General features: G+C 37.4%; 1 protein-coding gene across 4 annotated transcripts; it reads right to left on the bottom strand.

The window, feature by feature from the left end:
- Window positions 1-1,585: 1,585 nt before the first annotated feature.
- On the bottom strand, window positions 1,586-15,265 carry TUBG1 (gamma-tubulin). Of its 4 annotated transcripts, none has more exons than XM_089158489.1 (12): window positions 14,955-15,265; window positions 13,790-13,990; window positions 12,079-12,190; window positions 11,527-11,927; window positions 9,155-9,208; window positions 8,929-9,036; window positions 7,216-7,290; window positions 7,069-7,113; window positions 6,724-6,852; window positions 6,391-6,495; window positions 6,236-6,312; window positions 1,586-2,139 (listed from the first exon to the last, which is right to left on the bottom strand). In XM_089158489.1, the coding sequence occupies exons 1-11, from the start codon at window positions 15,081-15,083 to the stop codon at window positions 6,253-6,255; spliced, it is 1,419 nt and encodes a 472-aa protein (XP_089014615.1). In that variant the 5' UTR covers window positions 15,084-15,265; the 3' UTR covers window positions 1,586-2,139; window positions 6,236-6,252. The 4 variants fall into 4 exon arrangements, with proteins under 4 accessions (XP_089014615.1, XP_089014616.1, XP_089014613.1 ...); XM_089158490.1 differs by having other exon boundaries at window positions 1,586-2,110; XM_089158487.1 differs by lacking the exon at window positions 1,586-2,139 and adding an exon at window positions 4,457-4,775 and having other exon boundaries at window positions 14,955-15,264.
- Window positions 15,266-15,718: the final 453 nt, after the last annotated feature.

Genomic DNA, 15,718 nt, shown 5'->3' with positions numbered 1-15,718 from the left:
CAATTATGCTTGCAAAAACAAAGTATTCGTGAATGCAAAAAATTCTGCCATCAGTGAGAATTGATGAGCTAAAATTACTAGGAACCTAATCATACTTCAGAGATATCAAACATCGAAAGAATTGAGTAAATAAATTAAGTGAACAGTTAAACCGTGGTAACCACGAAAGCGTCGTAGATTTTTGCAGCAACAGAAGATCTGCAGCTAAAACGCCTTTTATTAGGATCACCATTTCCAGCGAATGTTCGACAGCTAGCTTAATAAACAGTACGGCATACTAAACTATACGCTAAGAATGCAATAGAGTCTCACATATTTACTTCACTGAATAAATTTTCCTAATAATAACTTCAATTGAGACGCGTCCTTCTCAGTACCAAATTCGAAGCCTTAACCTATCAATTAATTTCATTCGAAGCAAAGTGCTAGAATCAACGAAAACTCAAGCAAGCATTCAGGATCTGGGGAAAATGACAATACATAACAAAACAGTGAATCAGTGAAGATCGAAAGAGAAGATGTGAACCTGTATAGTGAAATCTTCAAGAATCCCTTCCTTGCTGATGCCGTGCTCTAGGCAAAGCTGCTTCCAAAACTCCATCCCGATCTGATTTCCACATTGTCCAACCTGCAAAGTGATGATCTCTCGAGGCATTGTTGAAGCTTTGGAAGATTAGGTCTTCTGCTTTTGGTTCCAACTGTCTTCCTCACCTTCCGCGACTTAATTTTCAAAAAGAGAGGGAAAAGGAGAAAAGCAAAGCAACCGAAATTATAAGCTCAACTTGGGTGCGCTTTTTATATTGACGCGAGATACTGAGCTCCTTGGCGCGTGGGCGTTGCCCTCATTTTATTTTTACACAACGAAAAGTGAAGAGTACAAAATTGCCCTCGGTTATAAAGTACCTTTCGATATTATTCTCCTGCTCTTCTGCTTGACAGGAGGGCCTTTGGATTACTTAGTTTACATATCTGGGCTTTGCCCGACATATCGGGGCCTGGGCTGAGTTTAAGATACACACACTCTAGGTATTTCAAAAATCGGGAGGGAAGAATTTGGTAAGGCATGCATAAGGCAATTTTATCCGGAAGAAATAGACCATCTATTTCCCTCCGGACAACGACACACGTACATCATTCACATCCAAAGATTCACATTAAATTATAATTAAAAAAAATTATCTTCTAAATATTACATCAACCTTTGGATGTAATTAATGGAACATGTGTCATTCATCCAAAAGAAAATGGATGATCCATTTCTGACATAAAAAATGGACCTGATAAAATTCTCATGCATTACCCACTAAGGACCCTTGCAACTCCCACTTGATTCCGGATCCTCTACTTTGATGGTTAAATATCTGTGTTCCTCTTCTAATACTTCTTTGCTACACATTAGGAGTAGGGTCCAGAAGACCCACCTGTATTTTTTCTTATCAAAATTTGACGGCCCTCCTAATGTATGGTTGAGAGGTTTGAGGAAAACACATATCTCTACCATGGTAGAAGATCCAACTCTTTTGCATTACCATTATTATTATTATTTTGTCAAGAAATAAAATGCATATCATTAAGTAAAAGAGTGTAAGCCAGAAACCTGAACACCAACAAAGAAACAACAACCATGAATAAATGTGGGGATATTCCACCATGATCGAGAGAGTAAAAGACAACGCGCCCCCTAGCAAGAAAATCAGCAAAAACATTGCTAATTCTAGAAACAAAATTAAACAAAACCACATTAAAATCTATAATAATCTTAAAACTTTCAAAAACTAAGCTAAGACTAGACCAATCTCAAGAAAAGCTATAAAACCTTGGAGAACCAAAACAAATGGTAGGCAATCAGAGTTCGCTTGTATGTGAGATACTCCTAAAAAAAGAGCTAGAAGTAGGCCATATCTCACATCAAGAAGTTTCATCAAAGAAACTGAAGTTCCAAAACCATGGTTGCATTGTGCAGCAATAAAAGTTCCATTAGTGTCCAGAGAATACAGTTCCTTCCTCCCTTTCTAGTGTTGCTCTCCCACGCACCATCCACGAAAAATTAAAAACATACAACATTTCATAGGTGATTTGCAACAATGAGCTGTTGTTGATGACTTGGGACCTGAGAAATGTTTAAGAAGTTTTTGATATCTGCCAATAAAAAAAGAGAAGTGATTCATAGTGTAATGTATCGAAGCATCAGTACCACAAAAAATAATTGCATTTCCAATATTCCAAATATACCAAATTAATGCACTCCAAATTTGGTTAACTCTATCCATATCCTCACAGCCCTTAAACTTTGATTGGATAAACTCCATCCAATCATGAAAATGTTCGCCTTTGAATTCATCCATATTAATGCAGAGACGGCGAAGTTCCCAACAACGTCTTGAATGGGAACAAAAGAAGAAAGCATGACCAACATTCTCAAGGCAATGACCACAAATCAAACATAAGGGGCAAGAATGACTCTTCTAGTAAATAAAGAACTACCAATTGCAATTGCCTCATAGGATGTTCTCCAAAGAAAATGTTTGATTTTAGGGAGGGTGGGGATGTGCCAAATTTGATTCCAAAAAATAGAATGAGTAGATGATGAAGCAGTATTACTTTGAGTATTTGCCATAACCAAACATTGGCAATATCCAGATTTAACAGAAACTTACTATTTCTATTTTTGTACCAAACCCATGAATCATTTGTATTGATAGACAAAAGAGGGATGGTAAGGATGGCTTCTACATCAATGGGGTTAAAGAGGGACTGGACAAGGGGAATGTCCCATTGTGCATCTTCCCATTTAATTAATTCTTGCACCCAAGTGGGATCATTTGTGAGAGGGGAGCTACTTATGCCCTTGAAAGGAAGAGAGAGCAACCAAGGATCTTTGTAAATGTTTGTGTTAGTCCCATTGCCAATCTCTCTGATTAGACCATGCTTAAGGATATCTCTACCAGTAAGGATACAACGCCAGCCCCAAGAGCAAGGTGAAGGGGGTTGACATTCAAGGAAAGGGGTGTCCTTTATGTATTTGGCATGCATTACCTGGGCCCACAATGAATCAGGGTTTGTAAGCAATCTCCAACTTTGCTTTGCTAACAAAGCCTTATTAAAACATTGAACATCTCGAAAGCCCAATCCCTCCTCCCTTTTCCCTTTGCACAAAGTTTCCCATTTAACCCAAATATTCCTTTCCCGTGGTCATCTTTCCACTAAAATTGCCGAATTTTTTTTATTCATTTGTTGACATAATTCATTAAGAATGAGAAAGCATGATATTGCATAAACCGAGAGGGCAAAAACAACTGCTTTAATTAGAATTTCTTTCCCTGTCGAGGACAGAAGTTTGTGTTTCTAGCCTGATAATTTGGAGGCAAGTCTATCAAGAATAAAAGAAAAAATTTGCATTTTAAACTTGCCAATAGAGGAAGGAAGACCTAGGTAAGTTTACCATGACTAGGCTTCTTTGATATCTAGAATTGAAACAATATCACTCCTAGTATTCAAAAGAGTCCTAGGGCTAAAGAGGACAACAGATTTAACAGAGTTTATATGAAGACCTGAGACTAGTTCAAAATCTTGAAGGAGAACATTAATCTAGGAAGCATTTGAAATGGAGGCAGGAGTGAAAAGCATACAATCATCTACAAAGAAAATGTGGTTGAGCTCTAAGCCACCACGAGCAATTTTAATGCTTGGGAGTCTTGGGATCCCTCTATTGGATGTGAGTCTTTGAGAGAGGGTCTCATAACATAAGATGAAAATGTAAGGGCTAAGGGGACAACCCTAACGAATACCTTTGTAGGGGACAATTTTCCTGGAGAGGGCCCCATTTATTTTGATTTGGTATTCTACCGTGGTGATACATTGCATCACCCACTGAATCCACTGATCAACAAAACCTAGGTGTCTCAAAGTCTGTTCAATAAAAAACCACTCTAATTTGTCATAGGCCTTACATATATTAAGCTTAAGAGCCATTAATCTAGAAGTGGATTTAGACTTCTTAAGAAAATAAAGATATTCATGAACAAGGTAAATATTATCTGAGATAGCTCGACTTGAAACAAAGGTACTTTGAGTCTGGATAATGATGGACTTAAGGATAGGTTTGAGGCAATTAGCTAGACATTTGGCTATGACTTTATAGGGAGTGGTACAAGACTGATAGAACGAAAATGAGAAACCTCTTGGGGGTGCCCTCTTTTGGGGATGAGAGAAATGATTGTCTTGTTTAAGCTCTTAAGCATATGGCCTCCATTGAAAAAGTGTTGGACACCCTGTATAAGACCAGATCCAATTGTGTCCCAATGTCTTTGAAAGAACAGGCTGGGAGACCATCAAAACCAGGGGCTTTGGCGCCCTTCATTTGAAAAATGGAACCTCAGAGCCTTCCCTGACTTGAAAGGAACAATCTTTCGTAGAGTCCTAGGAGGAAGGTTATTTGGATTATACACGGAAGTTCAGTACAAGGGAAAAGATGCCCAAGTCCTTATAAATTGTCACATTATGCTATTTCAATTTTATGTGAAATCTTCATTATCGTAAGAAAGCCAACATATACTTCAATTTCACTAGTTTGAATGTCCAACACGTAAAATAACTATGGAAATCATCAAGGCACAAAAAGGATTACGATCAAATCCCGTTAGCGGTTAGTCGGCCTATCATTAGACCATATCTTAGTTAAGAATTTGACGATAATTTCTCATTTCAATTTGATTTGCCTTTGATATCTCCCTAGCTTCCACCTCAAGTTGTAGTTCAATCTTGAAATTTAGTTCCTGCAGCCAACAAATTGAATCATTTGTGGAAACTTCATTAACTGCATGCATAAATTCATAACTAAATAATCAAGATCTTAAGGGTCCACATTGAAGAACTCTAAGCCCTAGGCCACAATACCCATTACCTCTCGTGTGTTTTTTTTTGACTTGGTGAACTTATGAATTTGAGTGAAAGATAAGAGATATCATGGAGAATGTGGATAAGTATGGATAGTCTGGAGGAATTTTGATGGATTCAAATGAATTCAAATCTAATTTCCAGGCTCTTTGTTTTGGCAACTTGGTAGGTCACTATCTCATGATTGATCGAAGTTGGTTTCTCAATTTGTTTAATGGGGGTAGCTAAAGCCTCATTATGTGATTCTGTAACAGTCCTATAAAACTTCTCTTTAATGCTTTATAGGTTATGCCAACCATGGTGGAGAGCGAGATCTCGCCACCTTGAAAAACTGAGATATCGGTCAAGATATACAATTTTTTGGCGTCAACTCAGTGGGTTTTAGGTTCCCAATTAGGTTGAAACTTGGTATTTAACTTATTTAAGGCCTTTTGAACAAATTGGTGGCCTTAGATTTGTTAGAAAACAATCCTAAGTATGATTTATAAGTTTACCCATAGTATGAAACCGAAATTTTGTAAGATTAGGGAATGCAAGATTATACAACTTGTAATAGAGAACCTTCAGGGCATATAAATGAAAAACAAGTGTATTAAATGCATCAAGTAACCTAAATGTTATCAAAATTCTATCCATATGAATATCACAATCTCAATTTTTAAGAATAGAATAATACAATTATACAACCATTAGAAATTCTATTTAATTCATTAAATCATAAGTTTATAAGACAAATAGAGAATGACTGATCTTCCTTCAATATTGTAGATGTGCTAAAGGTAGTTGCAAATGAAAATCCAACTGAAATCCACAAAAAAAAAGGTAAAAATTGAGAGTTCCAACGAGATATCCTAACTCTTTGCTCTCGACCTCCATCCCGTCTCGCCTATTTGAAAAAGTGAGATATCTCGCTAGATCTCCCACCATGATGCCAACACATAGTGCCCCAAATACATCTTGCTACTTCATCCTATTTATTCCTCTGGGAACCAACTCCTATAATTGAGCCTCAATACTAAAAATAGCCCCTTTGGAGAACTCCTTAGCAAAAATTCACTATCTCATTAAATGTTCTAATTTGGCTAAAGTTAACACATCATATACTTCATTTTTGTACTGCATATCTTAAGAGATTGTGAACCAAGGTAGATCTCGATGACTTAAACTTGGCCATCCTTTGTCTCATCAACCAGAGAATATCATGAACAAGAGGGTACACCAAGGAACTTCATCATGTATTCCTCTATTTATATCATGCATCATAATGCAAAACAAAGATTAAAGGCTTGGAGAAAGTGATATTAACCAATGTGACTTGAAAGAAGAAGGAATAACTTACATGGATAGTTTATAGTGCTAATTATGGATCCCTGTCCCTGAAGCATTTCCCTCTCCAGTCAAAGCACGGTTTGGATCCTGTCACATTGTAACTCATTAGTGAGGTAACCTTGAAAGTTGAAGGGACATGGATAAAGGAGCCAGAGCAGAGAATACCTCCATTCCCCATTTTATATAATCTGGTGATTCACAGGCCTTGTATTCATCAACCAAGTTCTCAATTACTTCTCGTGATTCATCAAATTCAGAAAGATCATTATCCTGCGAAATTAAGTTAAAATAAGAGATGAGGGAGACTTGTGTATTTCTCCACCCAAAAAGGAAATGGAGAATAGTCGTGGCAATCCCTAATGCATATTACTAATAAAACACAATGCCAAAAAAATGTAGTTCAAAGTCAAAAGAATTTCATCTCACTGATCACTATGGCAATTTTATGACCAAAATAAAGCACAACTGTAAAGATTCAGTTAAAAGCATCCAACTTACAGCAAATGTGGAAAACTTCCGATAGTTGTCAAGGAAAGCTTGCTTTTTCCTGAGCTTCTCATAGTCTAATAAGCACTTACTAAAGAGAAGTCGTATGCTAGTATGGCTGGCCAGCATAAGACCACTAACCTATTAAAGGAAGTAGATACAGATCAGCATTCTATTGCTCGCAAGATACCATGTATCTAGTATGATCATTATATCATTCTTGTGAACTAGAAGGAGAGCAATAACAACCAACATGAAAATGCAGCGACAAAAGTTTTCCAAAGAAGTTCTCAGAGGACAAGTTAACTCCCAATTATGTTGAAGAAGCAAAATTCATCAATAGAAGGTTGATCTTACTCTATGAGCTGTTTGAACATATGGAGATTTTCTAGACAGTGCCACCTGCAAAAAAAAGCAAAAACAGAGTATAAAAGCTATAATAATCACACAGTAAGAAACTACCAGTGTTATGTATCCATTTTTTTATTCTTGAGGAAAAGATACCTGAATGCTTGCAGGACCCCATTCAATGAAATTAACAAGTTTTCTTTCACGTATTCTTTGCAAGCTTTCATGAACCTGATTCCAGTAAAGCAGTGGGAATCAACAGAGATACCAATTTATTGCTAAGAATGTCAACATCTTGTAGTGTGTAAGTTTATTATAAGCAGCAAACCAAAGTGGCGCCAAAAGAATATAAAAATGCACTTCCAGGGGCCAGATGTGGAATATAACAATGTTTCAACAACAAAGCACAAGAGAAGATGCTAAAAGAACCAAGGTTACCTAACCTCTAATAGTCCTAAACAATAAAGATAAAAGCAGCTGCAGATAACAACTGCAAAAGAGTTTCTCCTCAAAAAGCCTAGTTTCTTTTGCCCCCTAACTTTAGACCTAAGAAAGCGAACTGCACTCATCTCAGTGAAAGAATAAATAGAATCTAAAACATAATCAACTAAACTTCCAAAACTAGCTCATTTGGCCCCAAGTTCCAAGGGCCTTTGAGATTCATCCTCAAACTCTAACATGGATGTCCTGATAAAACTGTCTTAATGAGCAATGTTTCTGACAAATTAGATGCATGGAAAAGCATTGCACCGTAGCTTGAGAGATCATTAAAGTATAAAAAATTAAAGAGCAAATTGCACCAGCACCCCAAAAAGGAGGCTTTAAAGCACTGACACCCTACTTTTGGTTTGAAAAACACAGACACCTCAATTCATTAAACACATAAGTCCATTCTGTTAGTAAAACAGTTAACCCACTCTTTATTTTTCTGTCAGCAAAACAATTACCACTGTCTATTTTTCTTTAATTCCAAAAATGCCCTTACCAAAATCTGAGGGGGAAAAATCCAACAACAATGTCTCATCAAATAACCTTCGTAGGCGGAAGAATATCTTCTTTTTTTTTTTTTTTTTTTAATAGTAAATGAGAATAAGATTTCTTGGAAGTGTATCATAATCATTGCGATAATATAACTAACCATTCTGATATAATAGGACCTATGTGTTTTTCAAACAAAAAGTGGGGTGTCAGTGCTTTAAAGCCTCCATTTTGGGGTGCCAGTGCAATTTGCTCAAAATTAAATGATTATGTATTGCTTCTGAAGAAACGAAATCCCATAAAATGATAAGAAAAAGCTTCTGAATTATTGGAACACTATTTAACATGAAAAGGATTTAATGAAAAAACTGTTTCTAACATTTCTCCAATCTTTAGTTATTACACATGGAATGAGTTATGCAGGTTGAACTCTCTAAAGGTCAATTAAAACAACTTGGGTTGAGTTAGTATAGAATTAATGTCACAGAGTAATGATTCATTTTGATACAACCAGACAGTAATTAAAAAACTGTTTCTAACATTTCTCCAATCTTTAGTTATCACACATGGAAATGAGTTATGCAGGTTGAACTCTCTAAAGGTCAATTAAAACAACTTGGGTTGAGTTAGTATAGAATTAATGACACAGAGTAACCATTCATTTTGGTACAACCAGATAGTAGGATGGTGAATCACAAAAGCTAAAGAATAGGATATAACATGATATGCAATGAATCCCTTTCAACACACCTATACTAATCCATCACCTTAGTAGTTCACTAGATGTGGCTCCACAAGGGAACAAGTTCATGGATGAGATGACAGAACAAGCACCACTGGATGATGCACAATAACTTCAATTGTTACAACAGTACCATAGAAAAACACTACCTGAGTAGGGTCTACTTCGCCTTGAATGATATTTAATATTGATATGTACTTTGATTGACTTCCCTTTTTGTTTCTATTATGAAGAGAGGAAACCATGGTATTCTTCGGCTGCAAAACACACAAAAATAAGAAGCCCATCTACTCCTAGTGCAATTTTCTTCTATTTATTCCTATGAGTAAAAAGCTTAGAAATTGTGAAGACACTTCAATCAACATGGAATCTTGCCTGCAAAAGTCTTCTCATTACGTCCAGTACTGTAGTTTTCCGGATAATGTTGGCCTGCCAAATGCAAAACTACCTATATCAGACAGCTACAACAATAAACAAAGTGGAACTATATAGGCAAGAAACAACAATTCGTTTTTGTGAGTAAAAGCTCATAAATGGTTGCTTTAGATTGCTGAGTCCTACAGTCAGCATAGGTGTGTACAACCATACTGTTGGCATCAGTATATAAGGAACTAGCACAAAATCTGCCAGTATCACTAACAAAATCATGTGACTGGTAAAAATTATAAGTTCATAACGTAGCTTGAAACCATATCCCAGATGTGTCTCTGTTTATCTTTTTGTTGACAAACAAAACATTTATAGATATTGATCTTCAGAAATAAAAAGATAATGGAAACCACCGAAATTGAATGCCTGAATGACAGAAATTCTTATTCGATCATTTCAACACCTCCACTTTAACAAATAAACAATCATCAAAACAAAGTGAATGGAATCAATCCCTCTTCAACTATACATTCAGCCTACCAGGAAAACAATTCGTCATCAAAGACACACAATATCCAATGGAACCACCAACAAAATGAAGCGACTAGAAGGAAAGCTTAAAAATTTATTCATGTAAAATGGTAACCTGAAGCCACATTATTCACGTGACACGGTAAATGGAAGCCACAACCTGAGTGTCTTTCTGTGCTCTGGTTGTTCATCAACAATACATCTACAAGTACTGATGAAACAACACTAGCGTAAACTCCCCAGATTTAAGGATGTAATCATGGTTGGAGCCCCCCCCCCCCCAAAAAAAAAAAGGAAAAAAAATTGGGCCAAAAAACCAGACCCAAAAGAGTCACCTAAAGCTGGCAGAATATCCTAGGGACATTTTGGTCATTTTGCGTGCCCTTATAGGGCTGAATATGAATCTAGTTTACTCCAATCGATCCCGAGGTCAGGGATTCAATTTTGCATTTTTATTTTGGATAGCCTATTTTGAGTTACTTAAAGAGTTTCAGTTGAGTTGGAGTTAATTGGTTAGTTGTGATAAGGCTTGTTAGTAGGTTGTGATAGGGTTCTCTATCCAAAGGGATCTTATTTTTAAGAGTTGTTTTGTGTTTGGAAGTAAGGTATTTGAGTCCTTAATTAGTAAGTCTTTGCTACTTAGAGGCCAAGCATCAAAGTAGTTGGATCCCTGTCAGTTAAGGAAACCTAAGTTGAGTCAGTTTGTCTTTTGAAGGCTATAAATAGCCTAGAGTCAATGTAATCAGTAGTTGACTGATGAATAAAACTATGATTTGAATAATGGACTTGACAAAAGTTGTGCGATCCTGAGATGGGTGACCTGCGGCTGGGTTTGCGATAGTGTTTCTGCAATTTCTCATTCTGTTTTCTTCTTTAAGCATTCAAGCACAGTTCCAGCAAGCCCTTTCAGCCTACAAGTAAAGAAGCCTCCCTACTCCTTTTCCCACCTCCCTAAGCCATCGTACCTATACCCCAGCCCCTCCCCTTGCCTGCACAACATTCCCCACCCCCTGACCTTGCTGCTGCACCTGGGAAGCAGCTGTCCTGATACCCTATGACTCCCCTTGCACCTTCGCTACCTTTCCACAACACCATTAGTCCCTCCCCAACCTTCCCCTGCCCTCAGTTTCCCATTCCCCCTCTCCCCTTGGTTTTGCACTTCATCTTTTTCCAGTTCTACAGAATTTTAACTTCTAAAAACCCTGAGTTCTAGATTTCAGATCTGAAACATCCTCTACAGCAGAAATGTAGAGCTTCAAAAGTACTCAAAACCCTACGACATCCTTCCCCGTTCGCTGTAAATACTGGCCAACCCTGATTCAAGGGAAATTACCCAACTACCCCTAGCACTAGATTCGGGGTTCCATTATTTAATGCCTAAATAACAATAGTTCCCAATCATTTAGTCACCTCCACATCAACAAGGAAAAAGAAAGCCGCAGCCAATACAGACAGAAACTTTGGATGCTTTTATCTCGGATCTTTAGGAGGGAGAGAGCATAGAAAAAGCAATACAACATTAGACATGATTTACCATCAACTGAAACAATGATTTAGATCATACCACTTCCCTAGAAAAATTAAATTCTTATCAATTTTTCAAAGAAAATTTTATGTGCAATGAAACAAGCAAAGAAACACATGCGCATGTGTGCAGGTGCGTGAATGACTGACTCCAACTAATGCAAAATCCCTACATTACAGCAGCTCGAGAGTTCTGAGAACACCAATTATGCCTCTCTCGAAGTCAAGCCTACTCTTTGCCACAAAATTAGGAGACACCAGGCAAACCTAAAATGTGATTCCTTAAGAATAATTACAAACTAAAACAAATCATTGAACCTAACCTGGCGCTCCACTGTGAGCGGTGTATATCCTGTCATCAGAAAATGGCACCTCGGAGTTGGAATTAAAGAAGCAAGGAGCCCAACCAAGTCATTGTTCATATACCCTGGATAACGAAGAGTCGTTGTGCTTGCAGACATTACAGTTGCGACCAAAGAATTTGTTTGAGCAAATGTAGGATTAGATAGATGGAGGTGTTCTACTGCTATCCTATTCAATGCAGTATTATCAAGAACAACGACACAATCAGCATTTAGAGTAAGCCGCTTAAGAGTCAAAAGTGAGTTATATGGCTGGACCACCACATCACTTGTCTCCTCCTGGTTAGGAAAAACACTATATGTCTGAATAAGTTTTTTGCTGTAGCGATCATTTAGAGTCTCCAACAAATATGAGCCCATTCCTGCACTTAAGCAAGTAATTAATAAATTGTAACTTCCAATTGAAAAAACAACGATGTTTCTGAGAAAAAATAAAATTGATGCATTGAATGATAAATCCATTGAAAACAAGCGGTTCAAAGGATTGAAGGAAGAACGGTAGAGAGAAAAAACCTGAGCCAGTTCCTCCAGCTATTGAATGACACAAAACGAAACCCTCAAGACTATCACTTCCATCTGCTTCCCTATCAACCATGTCCATTATTTCTTCTTGAACGTTCGATCCCTGAATAAGGATTAATAGCCACATGTTGATAACTCAATTTTTTTTTTAAATGTCAACGGTGCACAAAGAGAAAGGGACAACTCTCCTATTACTGAACATGAAATAGATATCTTAAAACTTCAAAAATCAGAATACATAAATAATTTGTGAATTCACAAAGATGGTCTTGACCTTCTACAAAACAAGAAGGAAAAAAAAGATTCTGTATGGCTCATTTGACATCGATTTCCGGAATTAATCCATTTTGTAAGAGCTTTACTTACAGGAAACAAGTGTCATTGAGATTTGGGCATCTTGCTTCCAAAAAACATTCATCACAGTGAACCCCCCCCCCCCCGGGAATAGGATTTTATATTTTAATTTGTTCAATATTCGTAACAGTCTTCCCCCCACCCCACCCCCTCACCAATATTTCCTAAAACACAAGTATTTTCATAGCCATCTCACACTCACTCAATTTTTATGTACACCCTTATCCGTACTCCCCATCCATCTGCACGCTCACCATATGTCCCCACTTCTGTTGATTCATCTAGGAAATAAAGCAAGTTTTAGTCCCTCTAGTGTTTTTTCCAATCACCATCATCCATCTTCATACAGAAAATTATTAAAAAATTGGCACGTTGCATACCGGCGGAACCTTCCTTACTTTTAAGTCATTAGTTACGTTCGACCACATATGTGGGTCAAACAGGGACACACAGAAAATTCATCTCAATCTTAACACCTTTGTAGATGGAAGGATAAGAGCAGATATACAGTTAGAGAGATCTATGACATAAAACTACGTCCCAATGTATCTCTCTCCAAATTAAAATTCAGTACGTTAATCTTGAATAGATGCCTAAGAAAAAGGCAAGTGGTGGAGCCATGTTTTCTGCAATATTTGCTCTATTTTGACCTAGAAATCATTGTGTGAATGGTTTATAATTTGTCCAGAATAGGTCCTCGGTCCGCCTATTATTTAACAACTATTTGTTTACTCACGAAAACAACTGCATGACCTTACTAGGCAACTGGAAGTATAAACAGCTACATCACGTAGGTAAGGTTGCAATTTGCTTTGTCGCAATCCTGCTCTTGCTCTTTGTCATGTCACTTTCTCGCCAAAGCCCAGAAAACCTTGCATATCTCAGATTGGAAGCCCTGGTCTGGCAAGTGCTACCTCACCTAGCTAGGTACAGTGTCTTCCAGTTCCTACTCCCTGCGTAGGAACTTTATATGTACTAGAAACAGCAGGTTTGCATGATGCATTTGGAGGCAAACACCAGATCTACTGTAATTGAAGCTTTTATTGAATCGAAGAGTATGTTAGGTGCAAGTTGAATAAAATCAACAAGAAGGTTTCATCAAAATGGCACAGAAGGGCAGCCGTATTGAAAGAGTAGGGTTTGCCAGCAGAACACTGTGGCATGAATATTGACCATAAAGACACTAAAAGAAGAACCAAAGCTCCTTAAGAGATGATTTTGAATGACTACTTCTCAAGTATACAAATGGACTCATAATACAATCTCAACAGAAGTCTATATCAAATCTTTTCCCACCAAAATAGAAGCAATTTGAATACATAAACCTGTTGCATAAAAAGAAACGAACCTGGTGATACCCACTAGCCCAATTATTTCCAGCACCACCACCATCTTTTGAGATAAACATGTTCTCATGATTATAGAGATTCCGGTAGTCACTATTCTGAATGCCATTAATGACTCGGGGTTCCAAATCCATCAGAAGAGCACGTGGTATGTAGTGTTGATCATCAGCTTGATAGAAAAAAACATCTTTCCTGTCACCCCCCTACAACATCCATACCAGATATACCAGCATAAACTGGTTGTTACTACTACAACAAGCTCCAATAATATTTTTAATATTGAATTCTATAAACAATAAAAGAGTAAAATTATAGTTGCCTTTCAAAAAGGGAAAATATGCTGCAGATTTCCTTAGAAGACCATATGATGTAACTTGTAAATCTATTAATACATTTGACAAAATAAAGCTGCCATGTACATCTGCAGCCTATTGTTTTTGGTAACAGTGCCATACAGTTAACTTTTTTTTGGTACATACTTTTATGCTTATTCTAACATGTATAAACCATCATGTCTACTAGTTGCTTCTCAAAATCTCCTGGGGACTGACTAAAGAAAATATGCTTGCAAAAAAAAGTAGTAGCGAATGCAAAAAATTCTTCCATCAGTGAGAATTGATGAGCTAAATTTACTAGGAACCTAACCTAATCATACTTCAGAGATATCAAACATCGAAAGAATTGAGTAAATAAATTAAGTGAACAGTTAAACCGTGATAACCACCAAAGCGTCGTAGTTTTTAGCAGCAACAGAAGATCAGCAGCTAAAACGCCTTTTATTAGGATCACCATTTCCAACGGATGTTCGACAACCAGTTTAATTAACAGTACGGTATACTAAACTATACCCAAAGCATGCAATAGAGTCTCACATTCTAACTTCACTTAACTGATAGGTTCAGGCTCCGAATTGGTACTGAGAAGGACGCGTCTCAATTGAAGTTAGGTCTCACATTCTTACTTCACTGAATAGAATTTCCTAATAATAACTTTAATTGAGACGCGTCCTTCTCAGTACCAAATTCGGAGCCTTAACCTATCAATTAATTCCATTCGAAGCAAAGTGATACAATCAACGAAAACTCAAGCAAGCATTCAGGATCTGGGAAAAATGACAATACATAACAAAACAGTGAATCAGTGAAGATCGAAAGAGAAGAAGTGAACCTGTATAGCGAAATCTTCAAGAATCCCTTCCTTGCTGATGCCGTGCTCTAGGCAAAGCTGCTTCCAAAACTCCATCCCGATCTGATTTCCACATTGTCCAACCTGCAAAGTGATGATCTCTCGAGGCATTGTTGAAGCCTTGGAAGATTAGGTCTTCTGCGTTTGGTTTCAACCCTCTTCCTCACCTTCCGCGACTTAATTTTCAAAAAGAGAGGGAAAAGGAATAAAGCAAAGCAACCGAAATTATAAGCTTATCTTGGGTGCGCTTTTTATATGGACTCTCGTTTTCTTGCCGGCTAAATATCATCATCATGGAAATGAATCGCGAGATACAGCGCTGCATGCGCGCGTGGGCGTTGCCCTCATTTTACGTTTTTTTTTTTTTATTTTTTTCACAATGAAATGTCAATGTACAAAATTGCCCTCGCTTGCTAAAGCCTTTGGCACGCTGGGTTCCTCTACATCATCTGGAACCAGATCACCTCCCATGACAGATCAGGGAGAGGTGTATGCTCCCCTAACATTTTACCAGCACATAATAGAGATGGGTCTATATACCGAGAATCATACTTGTGTGAGAAGAGTCAAGAAAGCATCCTTTTTATGTCTATTTTGTGGTGAAGGGGGGCCTCCTCTCCTTATCGGGGGTGTCAAGCTCCTGCTCTAAGTCTCGATAGCCAAAGTCACAATTACCAAATTTTTATCTTTTTTACTTTTTTCTATTTGTTTATTTATTTTTATTTTTTATTTTAGGATTTCTTGTG

The sequence above is a fragment of the Hakea prostrata genome, chromosome 6 (genome assembly GCF_041222555.1).
Source record: "Hakea prostrata isolate BN-2017 chromosome 6, UWA_Hpros_2, whole genome shotgun sequence".
NCBI lineage: Eukaryota > Viridiplantae > Streptophyta > Magnoliopsida > Proteales > Proteaceae > Hakea > Hakea prostrata.
The sequence above is the reverse complement of the archived record's forward strand: the minus strand, read 5'-3'. Positions and strand labels throughout refer to the sequence as shown.

Bases quoted from the DNA above. Each gene is read 5' to 3' on its own strand.
- TUBG1 (XM_089158489.1), bottom strand. From the start codon at position 15,083: ATGCCTCGAGAGATCATCACTTTGCAGGTTGGACAATGTGGAAATCAG. The intron at 9,037-9,154 runs GCAAGATTCCAT...TGTGTTTTGCAG, and splicing joins TAATGAGAAGACTTTTGCAG to CCGAAGAATACCATGGTTTC. The intron at 6,853-7,068 runs GTAAGATCAACC...TTCCTTTAATAG, and splicing joins ATGTTCAAACAGCTCATAGA to GTTAGTGGTCTTATGCTGGC.